At 45.0% G+C, this 22,395-nt stretch overlaps 1 protein-coding gene across 3 annotated transcripts in view; it reads right to left on the bottom strand.

The window, feature by feature from the left end:
* Window positions 1-7,126: 7,126 nt before the first annotated feature.
* RNF224 (ring finger protein 224) overlaps window positions 7,127-22,395 on the bottom strand; it is a 37,854-nt gene continuing 22,585 nt past the window's right edge. The window contains exon 2 of one of the 3 annotated variants that reach the window (XR_013272245.1): window positions 7,127-7,330. Coding sequence is in view for 2 of the 3 variants with exons in the window: in XM_077476107.1 (XP_077332233.1) it covers window positions 11,720-12,235 (516 nt within the window). In the remaining variant the exon portion in view is untranslated. Of the gene's footprint in view, window positions 7,331-9,353; window positions 12,243-22,395 lie in introns of those variants that run through there. The other 2 variants (XM_077476107.1, XM_077476098.1) reach the window with 2 other exon arrangements.

The raw sequence follows: 22,395 nt of genomic DNA, 5'->3' as shown, positions 1-22,395 counted from the left end.
CACCCAAAAATACATTCTGCTACTCTTCCTGAGTATGGCGATACCATATGTGTGAGACTTTTACACAGCCTGGCTACATACAGAGGCCAACATTGAGGTAGTATCTTCAGGCGTTCTAGGAGCATAAATTACACCTCTCATTTCATTCCTACCAATCTCACTTTTGAAGGTCCTTGAGCACCAGCCTGTCATGGTTATGCAATAGAGTTGGTCTGCTTACCTGTTTCCATGTGTTCATCTCTAGAGACCAGCTGACCCTCACCTGACTGCTTTTGTAATCCATCCTCTGGCATGACTCCACCCTAGCTCCTATCAGAGAACTCTATATTAACCTGTGCACTGCAGGCCAACCCTGCTGATCAACCATTGTGTATTCCTTTGTGTGTTAGCTTCCTGTTACCTGTCGTGTGCTCTTCTATTGTTCCGTTACCGAATTTGGCGTGTCTTTGACTATCCCTGTTTGCCTGTGATCCTGACCTTTTGGCGTGTCCCTGACTATTCCTGTCTGCTTGTGGCCCGACCTTGGCTTTGTCCCTCACCATCCCTATCCTCCTGTTGCCTACTGTGGGTGTGAGCTGGGGGACCCTGGGGGTCGCAACCTGGAGCCAGTTGCAGCCAAGTCCATCCTCACCACTCGAGGCTCTGGTGAACACCTGCTGGCTCTTAGACTCCGCTCCCCAGGGAATCTTATGCTCTAACCCCGGTGGGACCTGTCTCCTGTCCGCAGCAGACAGCCGTAGGGTCCACAACCTTGCGGTGCACTCCTGATCCCTACGGTGTGCATCTGTCACCTCGCCTCAAGGTGACCCGACACAGCCTAGTGGAATTACCCACAAAATGACCCCATTTTGTAAAGCAAACACCCCAACATATATTCTATGAGGCATGGGCTGCAAATAGATACTCGGGTACTCTGATGGGCTGGAGACAGGTACTCGAGTAACTTAATGAGCTGCAGACAGGTACTCAGGTACTCTGATTAGCTGGTGACAGGTACCCGGGTGGCCTGGTGACAGGTACTCAGGTACTCTGATGGCCTAGTGACAGCTACTCGGGTATTCTGATGGGCTACAGATAGGTACTTGGGTACTGGGCTGGTGACTGGTATTCAGGAACTCTGAAGGGCGGTGACAGGTACTCAGGTACTCATAAGGACTGTGACAGGTACTCGGGTACTCAGATGAACTGTGACAGGTACTCGGGTACTCAGATGGACTGTGACAGGTACTCAGATGGACTGTGACAGGTACTTGGTTACTCTGATGGACTGTGAGTGACAGGTACTATGATGGACTGTGAGGGACAGATACTATGATGGGTGGTGACAGGTCCTCTTTATTGGGGGAGGGACAATCAGTGTGGTTGGTGTACACTGTAGGCGGTAACGAGATGTTACCACAATCTCCTCCTCACACATGATCGGTGTGTGAGGAGGAGAACCCAGTAACATCTCATTACCGCGATTTGTTTATGAACTGACAGTGTACATTGTAAGCGTGAATGAGATGTTACCGCAATCTCCTTCTCACACACGATCAGCATGTGAGAAGGAGAACCCGGTAACATAATGCAGTTTTTGACATTTAGTGATTGGCTGTGAAAGGATCACGGCCGATCACGTGGTAAACAGCAATGCCCAGTGGCTGTTCACCATGTCTTCCTGACATGCCGCCACCGAATGGAACAGGAATGCGCGCACAGAATCGCGCTCATTCCTGGTTTAAATGGATGGATGTCATATTGTCACAGAGCCCTTAAACAGCATGGGGCTCATAGGCCGATGCCTACTCTGCCTATTTAATAATTGGGCACTGCACTTAGTTGAGCTTTAATAGCATACTCATCCACTAAGTGAATCCAGTGCTGTCCAGGTGTAACCTGACAAAACCAACCGGCTCTGCACCTGAGATTATGAACCTGTTCCTGCATATCTGTCAAATTCAGCTGTGTGGGTGAGCAGAGCAGATGTGTGTCCTTTCACTTATATGTGCTACCTGCATGCAGCTCAGTGGTAGTACAGAAAAACAAAACAAATGGCTCATTCACACTGTACAGGCCTTAGCACCCTTGAGAAAAAACAACAGAAAAAAGTTTTGGCTTCAGGTACAGTTTAGGAACTGTGCCAGTCTAATATTAGACTAAACTCAAAAATGCACAGAGGTATCTGGCATATAGAGCCTCACCAATTCTGAAATGCAGACACAATCCTGCATTGCCATCTACTGGTCAGTTTTCAGATTGCATATACACAGCATATCCAGCCTGGATGGTATAGCTAAGTAATATATAGCAGCTTACCAAGCGTTAAATGTGATGGCTGTATTTGTTTTTTTTTTAGGCTTCCCTTAATTTTCACTTGGTGATCTGCCCAGTAACTTATTTCCTGTATTAGGGTGTCTCCACTCTGGATGGAGGAGCAGTAGAGCCACCCTTGTACAACAGCACTGTCAGTCTGGGTAGTGTTAGCCCTTGTACACATGGTCGGAGATTCCGATAACCAAATCCGTTGGAATAATTCCGACTGATTAATTCCGGAAGAAGTCCGGAAGTGATGTTGCATACAAATGGTCAGTCTAAGTTATCGGAAAATCCGATTGTACATAACGTTATGATGTTATTTCGTTACGGCGGGACTACGTTCAGGCTAGTAGCCAATAGCTTTGGTCTAGGAATTTGATCTGAGCATGCGTGGCACTTTGTCTGTCGGAGTATGTCCGATCTGAGCATTTTGTCCAAAAATTTTACCAGAAAGTTGGAAAAGTTGGTACGTCAGATATTCCGATGGAAACAGTCCGATGGAGACCACACACAGTTGGAATATCCGACAAAACGGTCTGATAGGACACATTCCGTCGAAATGTCCGACCGTGTGTACAAGGGCTAAGACTAGTAGATTTAAATGGACTTGACTTACAAATGAAAGCTAAATTCCAGCTAACACTAGTTCCTTGAAAAAATATTCACACCCCTTGAAATTTTCTACATTTTGTCATGTTACAACCAAAAATGTAATTGTATTTTATTGGGATTTTATGTGATAGACCAACACAAAGTGGCACATAATTGTGACGTGGAAGGAAAATGATAAATGGTTTTAAAAAAAATTCAAAAAATGTGAAAAGTGTGGCATGCATTTGTATTCAGCGCTCCTGGGTCAATAAAGTCTTTTGGGGGATGTCTCTACCAGCTTTGCACATCTAGAGAGTGAAATATTTGTCCATTCTTCTTTGCACAATAGCTCAAGCTCTGTCAGATTGGATGGAGAGTGTCTGTGAACAGCAATTTTCAAGTCTTACCACAGATTCTCAACTGGATTTAGGTCTGGACTTTGACTGGGCTATGCTAACACATTCTTTGATCTAAACCATTCCATTGTAGCTCTGGTTGTATGTTTAGGGTCATTGTCTTGCTGAAGGTGAACCTCTGCCTTGGTCTCAAGTCATTTGCAGACTCTAATGCCATGTACACAGGATCGTATTTTTCCAATGGAATTCCGCTCAGGCTTGGCTTGCATACACACAGTCACACAAAAGTTCTCTGAACTTTCGACCGCCAAGAACGCGTGACGTACAACACTACGACGAGCCAAGAAAATGTTTCTGAGCATGTGTAGGAATTTTGCGCATTGCAATTGATACAGACAATCGGAATTTCTGATCAGAACTTTTTCCGACTGAAAAATTGAGAAGCTGCTCAATTCGGCCAGCAAAAGACAGCTGGAGCATACACACACAGTTGGAATTTCCGACCAAAAGCTCACATTGGACTTTTGCTGGTGGAATTTCCGATTGTGTGTATGGAGCATTACAGGTTTTCTTCTAAGGCTCCATTCACACCTGAGCATTTTGTAGCTTGAAGCATGAAGCTAAAAACCGTTGGTGGGGAAAAAAATCTATTATTCTCTATGGAGATGATTCACATCTCCACTCCGAAACGGCTGAAACCAGAAGCTCCAAAACACCTGAAGCTCAAACAAGTTCTTGAACTTTTTTTTAGATGGATGTGGGCATTTTTCTGCTTTTTACATTAGTGACCTTTTGACCTGCATAAAATCGCAGCAAAAACACGTCAAAATTGCGGTACAATACCCTACACTACACTACAACTTTCTGCCTGAAAAAGCTACACTCAGGTGTGAATGGGGCCTAAGACTGCCCTTTATTTGGCTCCCTCCATCTTTCCATCAACTCTGACCAGCTTCGCTGTCCCTGCTGAAGAAAAGCATCCCCACAACATGATGCTGCCACCACCATGTTTCACAGTGGGGATGGTGTGTTCAGGGTGATGTGCAGTGATAGTTTTCTGCCACACATTGGGGGTTATTTACGAAAGGCAAATTCACTTTACACTGCAAGCGCCGTTATGATGTCACAGACCCAGCATCCTCTGGGACTGTGACATCATAATGGGCGGGGACATCATCCGGTGATGTCCCTATATAAGTCGCTGTGCGCCGCGTCCCCGTCATTGTGAGCGGAGAGAGCGACGAGGCAACATCTAAAGAGAAGAAGAGAAGAACAGAAGACGGCGACAGCAGCGACAGAAGACCGGGCCACCGCCTGTAAAAGAGCTAGAAGAAGGCGCGGTGGCCCGGCAAGAAGAATGGAAGAGGGGGACAAGACCCCTGAAGTTGGAAGAAGAGGGCAGCGGCGAAGAAGAAAGCCGGGCTCCTCCGCTGGTAAAAGAGCTAGCAGAAGATATCGGAGGAGTCCTGCGAGAAGACCCCCGAAGACGGACAGAAGACCCCCAGAGCTGTGCAATAAACTATTTTAACCCTTGTGTGTTGTGTTTTATCTTTACTTTTTTTCCACAGGTGAATGGGTAGGGGTACATTGTACCCCATACTAATTCACATAGGGTGGGGGGCCAGATGTATAGGGTGGGGGGCCACATGTATGCGACGCCTCCTTTGCTGGCCCCGGCTACCTGGAGATGCGCTCAAAATGAGCGGACTTTCCTCCTCGTGTGTGGGCGAGTCCGTTCATTTCAAAAGCATATTCATGTGTTACAATGACCGAGTCAAAGTTTAGACCTAAATCACATTGAGAATCTGTGGGAAGACTTGAAAACTGCTGTTCACAGAAGCTCTCCATCCAATCTGATAGAGCTTTAGTGATTTTGCAAAGAAGAATGGGCAAAAATGTCACTCTCTAGATGTGCGAAGTTGGTAGCGACACCCCCAAAAACACTTGGTTCTACAAAGAATTGACTCAAGGGGGGGCTGAATACAAATGCACGAAACACTTTTCACATATTTATTTGTAAAAAATTTTGAAAAACATTTATCGTTTTCCTTCCACTTCACAATTATGTAGCACTTAAAATAAATACATTTAAGTTTTTGGTTGTAACATGACAACATGTGGAAAATGTCCTGGGGTATAAATACTTTTTTCAAGCCACTGTATGTACTGAATTATTATTTTTTTTAATACTAGCAATGGCGACAATCAGCAACTTACAGCAGGACTGGGATGTTGCAGCGAACAATCGGACACTAACTGACACTGATGCCGCGTGCACACGACCAGACTTATGTCCGACAGACTTTCGAAGGAGTTCTGCCGGAGTTCTGACAGAGTTCTGACGGACTTTCCGAATGAGCGGACTTGGCCACACACAATCACACCAAACTCCGACGGATTCGAACGTGATGACGTACGACTGGACTCGAATAAGGAAGTTCATAGCCAGTAGCCAATAGCTGCCCTAGCGTCGGTTTTAGTCCGCCGGAATAGCATACACACAAGCAAATTTTTCGGTAGGAACTGGGTCCGGCAGAGTTCTGGCGGAAAAATTTGAAGCATGTTCCATTTCTAAAGTCTGTCAGACTTTTGCGAATCAAAAGTCCGTTGCAGCCCACACACGATCGAATAGTCTGCCGGAATCATTCCGGCAGACTTTGGATGTTGAAAAGTCCGCTCGTGTGTACGGGGCTTGAGACTTCAATAAGAGGACAGCCATACAGCAAAAGGCATCTAAAGGCCCGTACACACGAGCGGACTTTTCAACATCCAAAGTCTGACGGAATGATTCCGGCAGACTATTCGATCGTGTGTGGGCTGCAACGGACTTTTGATTCGCAAAAGTCTGACAGACTTTAGAAATGGAACATGCTTCAAATTTTTCCGCCAGAACTCTGCCGGACCTAGTTCCTACCGAAAAATTTGCTCGTGTGTATGCTATTCCGACGGACTAAAACCGACGCTAGGGCAGCTATTGGCTACTGGCTATGAACTTCCTTATTCGAGTCCAGTCGTACGTCATCACGTTCGAATCCGTCGGAGTTTGGTGTGATTGTGTGTGGCCAAGACCGCTCATTCGGAAAGTCCGTCAGAACTCTGTCAGAACTCCGGCAGAACTCCTTCGAAAGTCTGTCGGACATAAGTCTGGTCGTGTGTACGCGGCATTAGTGATACTAATACAGTGATCAGTGCTAAAAATATGCACTGTCACTGCACTAATGACACTGGCTGAGGGGTTGAATATCTAAAGAGTTAAATGTGTGCCTAGCCAGTGTTTTTGTGTACTGTGTTTGCTGCTTTTACTAAGGGAAGTGATGGATTTTGTTTCCTGTCTTGCAGGAAAATAAATCCATTGCTTCCCCCGTTAGAATGGAGCTCTGCCTTGTTTACATAGGCTGAGCTCCGCTCTGTGTGTTTTCCCAGCGATCGGCAAGTGTCAGTGGATATCCATTGGTCGGCACCCGCAGATCGGTTTCTGCTGTGAGTATATATATGTGATTCTGCACAAGGTAGCAGTATATCTGCTATAGGGCAGCATGGAAATGGTTAAAAAAATGCATAATATGGGGTCCATGGGCCAGCTATGTTCATATTTTCTGTGCAGTTCCGCTGGTGTTATCCATTTCATCACTCTCTTTGGCTTCCCCTCATCTCTCTCTCGCTCTCTGTTGCCCCTTATTTTTTGTTTCCTTTACTCTCCCTTTCTATTACTGACCTAGGTCTATCTGTATCTTCTGTTGCTGTTGGGGCACTGCCCTACATATCATGACCTATGAGAACCCTGAAACTTTGTATGAAGTCTAAGGAAAGGAAAACACTTTTGGTTGGACTTTAGAGGCAAATGGGACACAGATTAGTAGAAAAAAAAACATACAATTTTATTGATGAACAAATAATATAAAAAAAAAAAAAACACGTGCATTAATAAAAGCATGTGCACAAATGCATATAACAATGACAATAGTAATACCAGTACAGGTCACTGTAATGGTGTTTCAGAGAAATGAACAGTTGAATCCACCACACGTTTCGCCACACATTTCGCTCTCTGCTTCCTCAGGACACACAGGACAAAACAGGATTCACTATATAGATGAAAAACACAAGTTAAATTTGTGCAAGGCATATAGCTATTGCCACATATCCATACATTGTGCATCCATAAAGAGTGTTCACCTTGCCTGGAGACACGAGTGCACACAAAGGGAAACTCCCTGGGTGGGTACTCAAGGAGAAACCAGCCAAACATCACCCCACAGCTAAAAATAGCCATTGATCATACAAAAACTACTACGGAAAGGGGAGTATTTGCATTTGCATATGTACCTTCTAAAAATGATTTATGAATAATACATGTCCATATGAACACATGCATATGGCATAGAGTATCATACATCGAACATATGAGTGCAATCTAGGCATCAAATTAAATTTTCCATATCCATAAATGACTTACTTGTAAAAATAAGGCAATAAGATGGCATGGACTTGAATGTGTATAATGGCAATGGACACAAGTGCAGAAGCAACGTGGCTTCAAGATAGTAAACCATCCCCAAAAAGTGATATAGTGTGTATTGAGAGAAAAATACTGTCCAATGGCTGACACCAGGGGTGGACTGACAACTCATGGGGCCCCCGGGCAATAGGAGATTATGGGGCCCCCAGGAAATCAGAGATTGTGGGGCCACACAGTATACACACACACAGTATACACATACATGTACACACAGTATACACAGACAATTTTCTATTGGCTGAGAAGGTACTGGAAAGGTGGAGCAGCTATAATCTCAGGAGGCGGACTGACCATTGGGCGACTCGGGCACTGCCCGAGGGCCCCAAGCCACAAGGGAGCCCCATTAGGGTTGCCAGCCTCAGTAAAACCAGGGATAGTATATAAATATCTGTGTTTTTTTTACATCTGTCTCTGAAATGTCACTTACCGACATCCTTTTGGTCTAAGAATCCTAAGATTATAGCTGCCCCACCCCTCCAGTACCTTCTCAGCCAATAGAAATATGTCTGTGTATACTGTGTGTACATGTGTGTGTATACTGTGTGTGTGTGTATACTGTGTGAATATGTTGAGACCAAAAATACAAGCCACCAAAACGCCAAGTAAAATTGCTACAGATGTTACGGTGCCTATCACTTGCCAGGAAAGCCAATACAATTGGGGAATGTGGCCAACCCTCTTAAATGCCTCCAATGCTGGAACATGTGGACCAGACAGGCCACCCTGGCCGACGCAACAAGCAATGCCTCCATCACACAGTCTCTGTGGCAGACTGAAGAACACCTTCTGCCAAGAGAAGGTTCACCTACCCACATAGTGGGCGGGCGTCATAGTCTCCAAGCAAAGCGAGAGAACGAGAGAAAGGGGGTGTAACTCTCTCCATACACCTCACGCAAGGAGACTCCCAATGGTGGCCAAGTGCCCACCCAAGGAGACCCCACACGTGAAAACCCAGGGGAGGACAGGAGAAGAGAACAGGATATCTCCCTGACGTAAAAGGGAGGAATAATATGGATGTAAATTCACAGACATGCTTAAAATTATAGCATACATAAGACAATACTTGAAACGAATTCCATACAAAAAAAGAAAGATAAACAAACTAGTAAATGTAGATGCAGAGGACTGCATCTAAGTTACATAACATTAACATTTGCATGGTGACCTATTTACAGGCATATGAGAAGGGGGGTTCAATAAAATTATGAGACATCAAATTATAAAACAAATTTGGAACTGAGGACATCATTGAGCCCTGGGAATGCAGTAGCCTTTAAGTTCTATATCCATTTAGCCTCTTTGCAGAGGACCCTTTTATCAAAGTCGCCCCCCTGTGGGTCTTCATATACCCAATCAAGGGCAGCAAATCTGATGACAGATGACGTAGTTGTGGTTAAATGCTACATGATAACCAATAGGCGTATTTAAGACCGTCTTTACACGTACATGAACTTTCATGACATCCCAGTCTTAGTCCGGAGGGTTCAATAATGAGTTGGCCCACCCTTTGCAGCTATAACAACTTCAACTCTTCTGAGAAGGCTGTCCACAAGGTTTAGGAATATGTCTATGGGACTGTTTGACCATTCATCCAGAATAGAATTTGTGAGGTCAGGCACTGATGTTGGATGAGAAGGCCTAGCTCTCAGTCTCCGCTTTTCATCCCAAAGGTGTTCTATCGGGTTGAGTCAGGACTCTGTGCAGGCCACCCCAAACTCACTCATTCATGTCTTTATGGACCTTGCTTTGTGCACTGGTGTGCAGTCACGTTGGAACAGGAAAGGGCCATCCCCAAACTGTTCCCACAAAGTTGGGAACAATAAATTGTCCAAAATGTCTTGGTATACTGGCACCTTAAGAGTTCCCTTCACTGGAATTAGGGAGCCAAGCTCAACCCCTACAAAAAAAACCCACACCATAATAACCTCCCCCTCCACCAAATGATTTGGACCAGTGCACAAAGCAAGGTCCATAAAGACATGTATGAGCAAGTTTGGGGTGGATGAACTTGACTGGCCTGCACAGAGTACGAACCTAAACCAGATATAACACCTTTGGGATGACTTATGCCCTCTACACACGATCGGACATTCTGACCACATTCCACATTCCGACAGATTTTGTCCAAATCTTTTGTTGCATACACACGGTCGGACAAAATTGTCAGAAAATCCAATCGTTCGGAACGAGGTGACATTCGTTGCGTACGACGGGACTATGTAGAGGCTAGTAGCCAATGGCTTTTGTCTCGTAATTTAATCTGAGCATGCGTGGCACTTTGTCCGTAGGAATTATCTACAAACGAACTGAAAAAGTCAAATCGGATTTTATTTTCGATCCAGCTCTCAAACTTTTTCCATCGGGATTTCTGATGGAAAAAGTCAGATAGAGCCCACACACGATCGGATTTTCTGACAACATAATCCGATCAGACCTTTTCCGTCGGAAAGTCCAACCGTGTGTACAGGACATTAGATTGGAGACTGAGAGCCAGGCCTTTCTGTCCAACATCCGTGTCTGACCTAATAAATGCACTTCTGGAAGAATGGTCAAACATTCCCATAGACACTCCTAAACCTTGTGGACAGCCTTCCCAGAAGAGTTGAAGCTGTTAAGCAGCAAAGGGTGGGCCAACTCATTCTTGAACCCTACGGACAAAGACTGGAATACCATTAAAGTTCATGTGTGTGTAAAGTCAGACGTTCCAATACTTTTGACAACATAGCATAGATAATTCCTCTAGTTTGACAAGAGATGTAGTGCTTGATATTGTGCGTAGATCCATTAGGGAGTTGGAAGGACCTACCTTCCATCAGCAAATTACAGTAATCACATGCACCGCATCTAAAAATACCAACTTCTTCCTTCTGCAGTGCCTGATGTCAGACATAGTGACTTTTAACTGATTGATTCCACTTTGATCATTTATTTGTAATTTCAGGGTACTCTCTAATGAGTTGGATTATCAAGTAGCAGATGCCAGTACTGTTTGGTCATTTCTCAAACCTGTCTGTGTTGGTTAGAGTAAGTAGTTACAAATCTTACTGTGTCGGTATATTTAGGTTGTAACTTCTTAAGTAAAAGTTTATTTTGAGATTTAGATTTTGCCTTATTAAAGGCTTTTTAAGGAAGGTCTGACGATATCCAGTCTTAAAACAGAGTTCCACCCAAAAGTGGAACTTCCGCTGATTTGTCTCCTCTCCCCCTCCAGTGCCACAACTGGCACCTTTCGGGGGGGAGGGCTGTCTTTGACAGGTATCCTGTTCTAACTTCCAGGGGTCCATGCCATGGTCCATGCAAACCTAGAGAGCCATTGTGGGCCTTACTCTGGGTGGGTCTTGGTCACTGTACTATTATGTCTATGTTTTGCTTTACCTGGTTCTGATTGTTGTTTTCATGTTTGTTTGATCCAATTTGCCGGGGTCTGGCTATTGTAGTCTTTGATGCCTCGTACTTTGATATTTTTATTTTTTTTATATAAAAATGATTAAAAAGTAAAAAACACATAACATACTGCCAGGACAGGGAAAACTAAGTGGGAAGTGAGGATTGGGGGGGCTGAGCCTGGAGTTGAGCTTTAAAGTGAATTTGTGCCTAAGTGGACATTTGTGCAAGGAAGGTCAAGTGCTCCCCATACACAGAAGGGAAGGGTAGTATATTGATGATCAAAACTGAATATAAACAACCTTTAGTGCACTTTAGAATATGTTGAGCAATTCTCACTGTATACAGTACATGTTCTGTGTGTGGGCCTTTTCCATAAAAGTGGAATTGGAAAAGAGCAGAACCTGGACCAACAAATTAGAATCCATCTTCTACCACTGGAGCTTGTATAACGAGAATTCTGATTGGTTGATGATAACTTTTGCACATTGCATGTCGATAATTTTCATGATGGACAATATCCTATCGCTGCTTTTCCCCACTGGTTGGCCTGCACTGTATTCTGGATCTTTCACACACAAGAACAACAGGAACAGCAGAACCAATTTTTACAGCATATCCTCCTGGGAAATCGTGGTTCGGAGACAGACTCTTGGCAGCTGCCCGTGGGCTGCCTGCTGATAGGAACGTTCTTTGCAAAAACTTTGAGTTCTGAATCTGTGTCTAAAGTCTTGCTGGCCGACCGTGGGCTGTCCTTCTCAGACTTCACTGCTAAAAAGGCAGCTAGGTCCAAGTCTAGCATGGCCACTCCACCCCGAGGTGTTGGTGTGTTTTGGCGGCACTGAGGGCAGGGGATCCATCTTTGCTCGTTGGTTACAGAATCGAGGCGACGGATGCACGCCTGACAGAAGGTGTGACCGCAGTACAGCCGCCTGGGAAGCCTGTTGGTGAGATTGTAGTTGGAGAAACAGATGATGCAGTCGATCTTATGACTACTGCGTTTCGCTTCGGCATCGTATGGCAGGCTACCGGTAATGTTGAGCTCTGCCTTGTTGCCACATTCAGGGTTGTTGTTGCTGTGAAACATTGTCAGTCTAAAAAGACACAACGGGGAATATTGTTTTAGTTTTGACACCAATCACAAGTGATGTCCCAATGAACCACAGACAGTTAAAAAATCAGCGTATGCAATTTTATTGAGTATTACATGCAAAGTGAGCAAACAGAAGAAGAATCGAAATCAAATAAATATTTGGTGTAACTACACTGGTTTCAAAATGGCATCTATTCTATCATTTTTCTAGGTACATTGTGCTTGTTCACACAGTTTTTGAAGGAACTCAGGTAGGTTGTTCCAAACATCTTGTAGAACCAGCCTCAAGCCTTGTACACACGGTCGGAGAATCCGTCGGAATGCGTCTTATCGGACCGTGTCGTCAGATAATCCGACTGTGTGTGGTATGCATCGGACTGATTCCGTCCGAATCTCCGTCGGACCCAATTTTCCAACATGTTGGAAATATTTCCCGACCAACTGGTTTGATCGGACATACTCCGATCATGTGTAGCGAATTTTGATCGGACAAAGTGCCACGCATGCTCAGATCAAATTCCTACATCAAAGCTATTGGCTACTAGCCTGAATGTAGTCCCATCGTAACGAAATTACGTCATCACGTTCTGAAAGATCGGACTTTTCGACAACTTAGTCCGACCGTGTGTATGCAACAGTTTCGAAACACAATCCATCGGACTAAATCCAACGGACAAAATCCGACGGATTTGGTTGGCAGAATCTCCGACAGTGTGTACAGGGGCTCAGATCTTCTTCAGCGATGCCCAATCAATGGGGTGATCACAGCTGAGAAATACAGGCGGATACTTATCCCTCATACAATACCACGAGGGAGGTGTGTGACTGGCCCCAATATTATTCTGAAGCAGGACAACAACCCCAAACATACAGCCAATGTCATTAAGAACTATCTTCAGCATAAAGAAGAACAAGGAGTCCTGGAAGTGGTGGTTTGGCTCCCATAGACCTCTGATCTCAACATCATCAAGTCTGTTGGGGATTACATGAAGAGACAGAAGAATTTGAGGCAGCCTACATCTACAGAAGATCTATGGTTAGTTCTCTGAGATGTTTGGAACGACCTACCTGTTAAGTGCCTTCAAAAACTGTATGCACAAGCTGGTTTGCCAGAGCTCAGTTGCAAACTTTCCTAACCAAATTCTGTTCACATGTTCACGTAAACACTACATGTACACCCCCTCGAGAAATTCCTCTTTCAGGACGAAGCGCTTGAACACATCGTTTTCCAGTTATACTGCATACTGAGAGAGGGGACTTACGTTGTAAATCCTCTTGCTGTTTCTGAAGGGAAGACCTGCCTGGGCTCCTTGAAGATAATTGGAAGAAATTATTTATATTTATCCATAAACTTTCTATGTCCTCCTATTTGAAGGAAAAAAGTTAAAAGATACAGTGCCTTGAAAAAGTATTCATACCCCTTGAAATTTTGCACATTTTGTCATGTTACAACCAAAAACGTAAATATATTTTATTGGGATTTTATGTGATAGACCAACACAAAGTGGCACATAATTGTGAAGTGGAAGGAAAATGATAAATGGTTTTCAAAATGTTTTACAAATAAATATCTGAAAAGTGTGGTATGCATTTGTATTCAGCCCCCCTGAGTCAATACTTTGTAGAACCATCTTCGCTGCAATTACAATTGCAATTTGCAAAATAACTCAAGCTCTGTCAGATTGGATGGAAAGGGTCTGTGAACAGCAATTTTCAAGTCTTGACACAGATTCTCAATTGGATTTAGGTCTGGACTTTGACTGGGCCATTCTAACACATGAATATGATCTGATCTAAACCATTTTATTGTAGCTCTGACTGCATGTTTAGGGTCGTTGTCCTGCTGGAAGGTAAACCTCTGTACCAGTCTAAAGTCTTTGCAGACTAATGGGTTTCTTCTAAGATTGTCCTGTATTTGGCTCCATCTGTCTGACCAGCTTCCCTGCCCCTGCTGAAGAAAAACATCACCACATGATGCTGCCACCACCATGTTTCACGGTGGGGATGGTGTGTTCAGGGTGATAGCGTTTTGCTTTCAGGCCAAAAAGTTCAATTTTGGTCTCATCTGACCAAAGCATCTTCTTCCACATGTTTGCTGTGTCCTCCACATGGCTTCTTGCAAACTGCAAATGGGACTTCTTATAGCTTTTTTTTTAAACAATGGCTTTCTTCTTGCCACTCTTCCATTAAGGCCAGATTTGTGGAATGCACAACTAATAGTTGTCCTGTGGACAGATTCTTCTACCTGAGCTGTGGATCTCTGCAGCTCCTCCAGAGTTACCATGGGCCTCTTGGCTGCTTCTCTGATTAATGCTCTCCTTGCCAGGCCTGTCAGTTTAGGTGGACGGCCATGTGGTTTGCAGTTGTGCCATACTCTTTCCATTTTCAGGTGATGGATTGAACAATACTCCGTGAGATGTTCAAAGTTTTGGATATTTTTTTATGATCTAACCCTGCTTTAAACTTCTCCACAACTTTATCCCTGACCTGTCTGATGTATTCCTTGGCCTTCATGATGCTGTTTGTTCACATAGGTTTTCTAACAAACCACTGAGGGCTTCACAGAACAGCTGTATTATACTGAGATTAAATTACACACAGGTGGACTCTATTTACTAATTAGGTGACTTCTGAAGGCAATTGGTTCCACTATATTTTAGTATCAGAGTAAAGGGGGCTGAATACAAATGCACGCCACACTTTTCATATTTATTTGTAAAAAATGTGGAAGCCCATTTATAATTTTCCTTCCATTTCACAATTATGTGCCATTTTGTGTTGATCTATCACATAACATCCCAATAAAATCCATTTACATTTTTGGTTGTAACATGACAGAATGTGGAAAATTTCAAGGGGTATGAATACTTTTTTAAGGCACTGTAGTTTTCTTATGGTTCAGGACCATGGTGAGCCTAAATCGCATCTTCCCCATCACCTCTGGTAAGTGTTGGAGATGCTCAGAGGATCAGGATGAGGGCACTTACCTCCATATATAAAGCATAAGAAAAAAAAAAAACAATTTGACAAAAACTGTGTACACAAGCACTGTGTGTACCAAGAAGAATTGATACTGGTTTGAATCCAGAGGGTGGTCACACCAAATATTGATTACAGTATTTTTTCACACCTGCCTAGAATTTTTGCACAGCACTGTATATATATATATATATATATATATATATACATACAGTATCTCACAAAAGAGCACACCCCTCACATTTTTGTAAATATTCTATTATATATTTTCACGTGACACTTTGCTACAATGTAAAGTAGTGAGTGTACAGGTTGTATAACACTGTACATTTGCTGTCCCCTCCAAATAACTCAACACACAGCCATTAAAGTATAACTAAAGGCAAAACTTTTTGTTTAGTCTTGGATAGAGTCGAGAGGGATTAGAAGACCTGTTAAGTGTGGCCCCTTCCTGTTCCACCATGGCTGCGCACCAGGGCACAAACTAGGTGCATAAAGACATGGATGAGCGAGTATGGGGTGGAGGAACTTGACTGGCCTGCACAGAGTCCTGACCTCAACCCGATAGAACACACTTTCGGATGAATTCGAGCGGAGAATGTAAGCCAGGCTTTCTCGTCCACATTAGTGCCTGACCTCACAAATGCACTTCTGGAAGAATGGTCAAACATTCCCATAGACACACTCCTAAACCTTGTGGACAGCCTTCCCAGAAGAGTTGAAGCTGTTGTACTGCAAAGGGTGGGCCAACTCAATATTGAACCTTAGGGACGAAGACTGGGATGCCATTAAAGTCCATGTGTGTGTAAAGGCAGGCGTCCCAATACTTTTGGTAATATAGTGTATTTTGTAAGCAAAGGCTAAAATCACTTTAAAGTCACCTTGTAAAGCAGCCTATTCAGTTTAAAACGGAAACAAAAAGCAAAACATTTGTGTTTAGCTATAAAAAAAAACATTCTAAATACCTTTTTCCGCCTTTTTATGAAGTGATCACATTCCCTCTTTTCTCAGCTGCATAAGAGTTGGGGGGGGGTATGGAGGAGAAGCAGCAGCACACTGAGCTACGCAGCAAAAGGCTGTGCAGTGGGGGCGTGTCAGGACAAGTCAAATCATTGGAGGAGAGCAGGCTAAGTTCCCAGCATAGCTAGAGAACTGACCACGATGTGTTCTCCTGCTTAGTGTGGTCAGGTTTTTTTAAAAGAAGTTCTAAACCTCCCTATATCATTTGTATCTATAGATAAGCCTACAATAAGGCTTACCTATAGGTACTGTAAATATCTCCTAAACATGCGCCGTTTAGGAGATATTAACTGTTTACTGCGCTGATGATGTCTTCAGCAGATTTTGGGCCAAACTTGTCTTGCATACACACGGTCGCACAAAGTTGTCGGAAAATCCGATCGTTCAGAACGAGGTGACGTCAGACAAGTACATCGGGAGTATAAACGGGCAAGTAGCCAATAGCTTTCGTCTCTTAGTTTATTCTGAGCATGCATGGCACTTTGTCCGTTGCAATTGTCTACACACAATCGGAATTTAAACGATCAGATTTTGTTGTCGAAAAATTTTAGATCCACCTCTCAAACGTTGTGTGTCGGAAAATCCAACGGAAAAAGTCTGATAGAGCCCACACACAATCAGATTTTCCAACAGCATAATCCAATAAGACTTTTTCCGTCTGAATTTCCGACCGTGTGTATTGGGCAATCAGATTTCATCATTTTTATCTATACAAATCTGCCTCAAGCTCAACAGAAACACTGGTCCCCTGCCAGCAGCTGCAGAGCTGGACCTTATCCAGGGCCGTTTTTAAGGCAGGGCAAAAGGGGGAGCTGCCTGCAAAGCTGCTGCCTCATACTTGCCAACTATCCTGATTTCAATTCCCTCATCCCTTGAGGTTTTAGTCCTGTGCTGTGTCCCAATATCTCAGTGGGAAGTGCTGCTACTAATGCTGCCCAGCTCTGCCCTATTGTGGTGTACAGATGACTCACATACAGACCCCGTGTTTACATGTAAATTGCCAGAATTCATATGTAAATAGCGGTGGCCGGTGGCATTGATATGTATATCATGTCCCCCTCAGGCAATATCCACAGTAATCTCTAGCAACCAATCAACAAGCAGAAATCGTGTGCTGTACCTCTAGCAACTAATCAGTGAGCCGTAATGTGTGCTGTACCTTTGGTAACCAGTCAGTGAGCGGTAATGATACACTGTAACCTCTGGCAACCAATCACAATAGCTGCCTGATCTGATACAGTAAACCGATTTTGAGTCTAGCTGCTATTTATTGTATGTCTCAGAGCAGGTGGAGAGTGAAACTGCATGGGGGGGGCAAGAAAAATTTTGCCCAGGGTCCAATCAATATTAAATACGGCCCTGGCCTTATCTGTGGTGAAACAGTGGTCTCTCTGCTGAGGTCTGAAACACCCCTACAGATTCAGAGCTTTGAAATCAGCAGGAAACATGAGCTTTCCTGAATGCAGCATTACTCAGAAGGGGGCATGCCTGGCACCTCCATTGGGACTGCTGCTTTCACGTTCTGCAGCTGCTGGCAGGAGACAGGCTTTTCTGCTCAGGCTGTGGCTGCTTTAGAAAGAAAATACACTGTTATCCCTTGTACACACGGTCAGAGATTCCGACAACCAAATCTGTCGGATTTTGTCCGACGGATCTTGTCCGAAACTGTTGCATACACACGGTCGGACAAAGTTGTCGGAAAATCCGATCTTTCAGAACGTGATGACGTAATTTCGTTACGATGGGACTACGTTCAGGCTAGTAGCCGGTAGCTTTGATGTAGGAATTTGAACTGAGCATGCGTGGCACCTTGTCCGTCGGAGTAGGCTACACATGATCGGAGTATGTCCGATCGGAGCAGTTTGTTGGAAAATATTTCCGGCAAGTTGGAAAATTTGGTCCGACGGATATTCCGTTGGAAACAGTCCGATGCAGACCACACACAGTCGGAATATCCGACAAAACGCTCCAATCGGACACATTCCGACAGAATCTCCGACCGTGTGTACAAGGGCTAAGACTTTGCACACCCTTTTGTTTTGATGCACTTGGAATGTATTTAAGTAATTTTAAACCGAGGGTTAATTTGGGCCTGAAGTCATTTAAGGCTCACTTATGAGGTCAGGTCAATACACCCTAAACTGCGGGACCCCGAAGGTAGATAGTCGTGTCCTCTTCCCTCCAGGGAAATTGTCACACATTGTCTACCTATGAATGATTAATGTTCTCTATTAATTATACAGGGTAAGGTATACCCTCTGCAGCACATAAGGTATGATACTCAAGGGATGTTCAAGGGGATTCCAGTGGGAGAGATTGAGGCCCCTTCTATGGGGGGCTGAGAACACTCCTTGTCATTGGGCACCCCGTCCAGAACTTCACTCTGGGTCTGGGACAGAAAGTGAATGGAAATCTTTAAAGAGGAAGTAAACCCTGATGGGTTTGCTTCCTCTTTCATTCCCTGCAAAGGCAAAGCATAATGGACTACTATGCATCGCCTAGTAGTCCATTATGTGTCACTTACCTGACACAGGAGCCAGCGATGTCACCGCTGTCCCCTGTAGTCCGGCGCATCCATCTTCTCGGTGGGTCTCGATGCTCCGCCGCTGTCATTCAGCAAAGCCACGATGACGTCACTCCCGCGCATGCGCACAAGAGCCGACACGCGCGGCATCTTCATTGTTGACGATGCCGTGCTCAGTGCGCCCGCGCGCCGATGTCTACAGTGCATGCGCCGTAGACAGCGGTGCCTGTCTTTCGGCAAATATCTCCTAAACCGTGTAGGTTTAGGAGATATTTCTTGGACTTACAGGTAAGCCTTAATCTAGGCTTACCTGTAGGTCAAAGTGTGTTGTAAGGGTTTACAACCACTTTAAAAAATCTTGTCTTTTTGATATTCTTTATCCTGAAAATGTTGACAAGCATGTACAGTAAATTACTACCTAGTTCCTTCAGGGAGACTAATTCCTGATTCTTGATTTTTCGTTCTGATGATGGACATGAAAATGTAGGGTGGATGACACCCAGGGGCGGCCTGTCCATTAAGGGTGCACGGACACTGTCCCTTCTGTCATGCCACCCCCTCTATGTAGAATGGATAGATTCATGCATTGCATGGCGGCTGTAACCACCCCATATTCAGGCATTCAGCCCCTTTTCAGACGCCAGGCGTCTAAATTCCAGAGGTGGTTTTTTCCAAGCACCTGATTAGAGTCATAGGCTCTAATAGGCTTCGAAAAAAGGTGGACTTGGAGCGCAGTGAATTGCGCTCACAGTCCACCCAAGTATGTTAGAAAAGCAAATATATATTTGCTTTTCTAACACTCAACTGCCTCTCTTCGCCAATCAGGAGGCAAGGGTCTAATACCCATCACCTGATTGGCTGAAGGCACAGGCGATCCCATTGGCCGCCTACCAGAAGGCGAGAAGAGATGCACGGAGGACACAGGAGCCATAGCCTGATATGCGCTACCCATCACACAGCTTGCCGCCGTCACCCGCTGCCTGACCCGCCACCACAATAGGGTAAGTGCCGGTCAGACAGCAAGCAGGCAGGGGTGTCACAGTGGCTGCATTTGCTGGGCACAGTTGCCTGCATATGATGGGCACAGTTGGCTGCATATGATGGGCACAGTTGGCTGCATTTGCTGGGCACAGTTGGCTGAATTTGCTGGGCACAGTGGCTGCATATGATGGGCACGGTTGCCTGCATTTGTTGGGCACAGTTGGCTGCATATTATAGGCACAGTGGCTGCATATGATGGGCACAGTGGCTATATTTGCTGGTTACAGTTGACTGCATATGGTGGGCACAGTGGCTGCATATGATGGGCACAGCTGGTTGCATTTGATGGGCACAGTTGGTTGCATTTGCTGGGCACAGTTGGCTGCATATGATGGGCACAGTTGGCTGAATATGATGGGAACAGTGGCTGCATTTGCTGAGCACAGTTGACTGCATATGATGGACACAGTGGCTGCATATTATGGGCACAGCTGGCTACATATGATTGGCACAGTGTCTGCATTTGCTGGGCACAGTTTGCTGCATATTGCATATGATGGGCACAGTGGCTGCATATGATGGGCACAGTGGTTGCATTTGATGGGCACAATGGCTGCAACTGATGGCACAGTGAGGCTGCATTTGATGTTTTTGTCTGAGTATTTTTAAGATTTTTTTCAGTTCGTTTGCGCCCCCCCCCCCCCCCCCCCCCAAAAAAAATGTTGAGCACTAGCCGCCACTGGTGACAACTTTAATCTGAATTTCTCTTTCTTTGCACATTATTCCTCTTCTCTATATTCATTAAGATTAAAACTTTACCTCTTTCTTTCTACAAATAAAAAAACACTGCTCTGAGTAGTGGCCAGGGATAGATTTCATGGTCTTTGACAGCTTGGGGCATTGTGGGTGCTTGATATTATTAGAGATTGCAGGGAATGTATTGCTTTCAGACAGACCTTATCAGGGAGATGAGAGGATCCCCAGGAAAATATCCAGGCCTAAAACTATACAAACTGTTTATGTAGCTTAAGAGACCCAGAATAAAAGACAACTATGATGAACATGACACGGCATATTAGGGACAATATTTTCCAGATCACTCCTGGCTTCCAGCCTAGTAATCCTATACTGGCAAGGTGCCAAATGTCAGTTTGTTGCCTTCTTTTTAAATAACGTGACTGTTAGCCCTGGTTCACATTGATGCAATCTAGCATGCCATTTGACCAGTGGTGGCCCGTGCACTGTGGGCACACGGGCGCCGCCCCCCATCCATGCACCTTTCAGGACACCGGGCGCATGGATTCCCATGACAGGGGTGGGAGGGGGTGGTACTTTTTGAAGCACCTGCTTAGAGCCAGAGGCTCTATTAGGCTTCAAAATAGGGTGGGGTCGGGGCACAGAGAGTGCACCCTGATCCCACCCAATTGTGTGACGATAGCGAATAAATTTTCGCTATTTTCACACTAACCTTCCTCCCCGCCAAACAGGAGGCAGGGCAGCAGACTTGTTTTCTGATTGGCCAAGCCAGGCCAACCTATTGAATGCCTGGCGCTTAGGAAGAGGAGTGGAGGAGACACACGCTGGGCTGGAGGAAGGATACCTCTGCCGCCGCTCTGCTGTACGAGAGGAGCTGCTGCCTGGCGGTAAGTGCTTTACCACAAGGGGTCTTTTAGAGCCACGCGCAGGGGGGATTGGGGGTGCTGCCAGAGCCGTGTGCCCACCAAATACAGCCACTGTGTCCACTAAATACAGTCACTGTGCCCATCATGTGCAGCCACTGTGCTTACCAAATACAGTCACGGGGAAAACTGCCTGCATATGATGGGCACAGTGGCTGCATTTGATGAGCACAGTGGCTGTATTTGATGGGCACAGTGGCTGCATTTGATGGGCACAGTGGCGGCATATGATGGGCATAGTGGCTGCATTTGATGGGCACAGTGGCGGCATTTGAGGGGCACAGTGGCTGCATTTGATCGGCACAGTGAAGCTGCAATAGATTTTTTAGAATTTTCAGAATTTGTTTGTGCCCCCCCCAAAAATTTTGAGCACAAGCTGCCACTGCATTTGACATGTCAAATGGCATGCCAAATCTGCGGCAATTCCTGGCAATGGCAGTGTCCGAATGCGATTCTCAAAAGTAGTTTCTGTACTACTTTTGGGGATTTGGAGGTTTGATTTCCATTGACATCTGTGCAGAAACCCGCACAGATGTCTCTGAAATCGCCCCCGAAGTCGGGACTGAGATGTGGGAATGAAATTGTGTGAGTTCAGCTGAACTCGCATGATTTCATTCCTGCAGTCAGTGTGAACCTAGGCTCAGGGCTCATTCCCACATGTGGAAGGGGGCAGTAAAACCAGGCAATTGAGCCACTGTTTTACTGCACCTGACAACCAGCCTGTTTGGTGCTGTACACATACCACCTGCCATGGGCACAATGCTGTGCTTCACAGCCACAGCAAAAATTAAACAACATGTCACCACCAAGCGCAACCAATGCAGGTTGCATGGGGCCACCTTGCAAACACCCCGCAATTGCATGCAATGCACACGATTGTGGTTCAGTAGTGTGGTATTTAAAGGGTTATATAAGGCAATGAGGAGAGCACATATCGCCTCCTTGCTGTCTGTCAAACATCTCTGAAAAGC

Source organism: Lithobates pipiens, unplaced genomic scaffold, assembly GCF_037356315.1.
Source record: "Lithobates pipiens isolate NorthernLeopardFrog02 unplaced genomic scaffold, aLitPip1_a1.2 Scaffold_1, whole genome shotgun sequence".
NCBI lineage: Eukaryota > Metazoa > Chordata > Amphibia > Anura > Ranidae > Lithobates > Lithobates pipiens.
The sequence above is the reverse complement of the archived record's forward strand: the minus strand, read 5'-3'. Positions and strand labels throughout refer to the sequence as shown.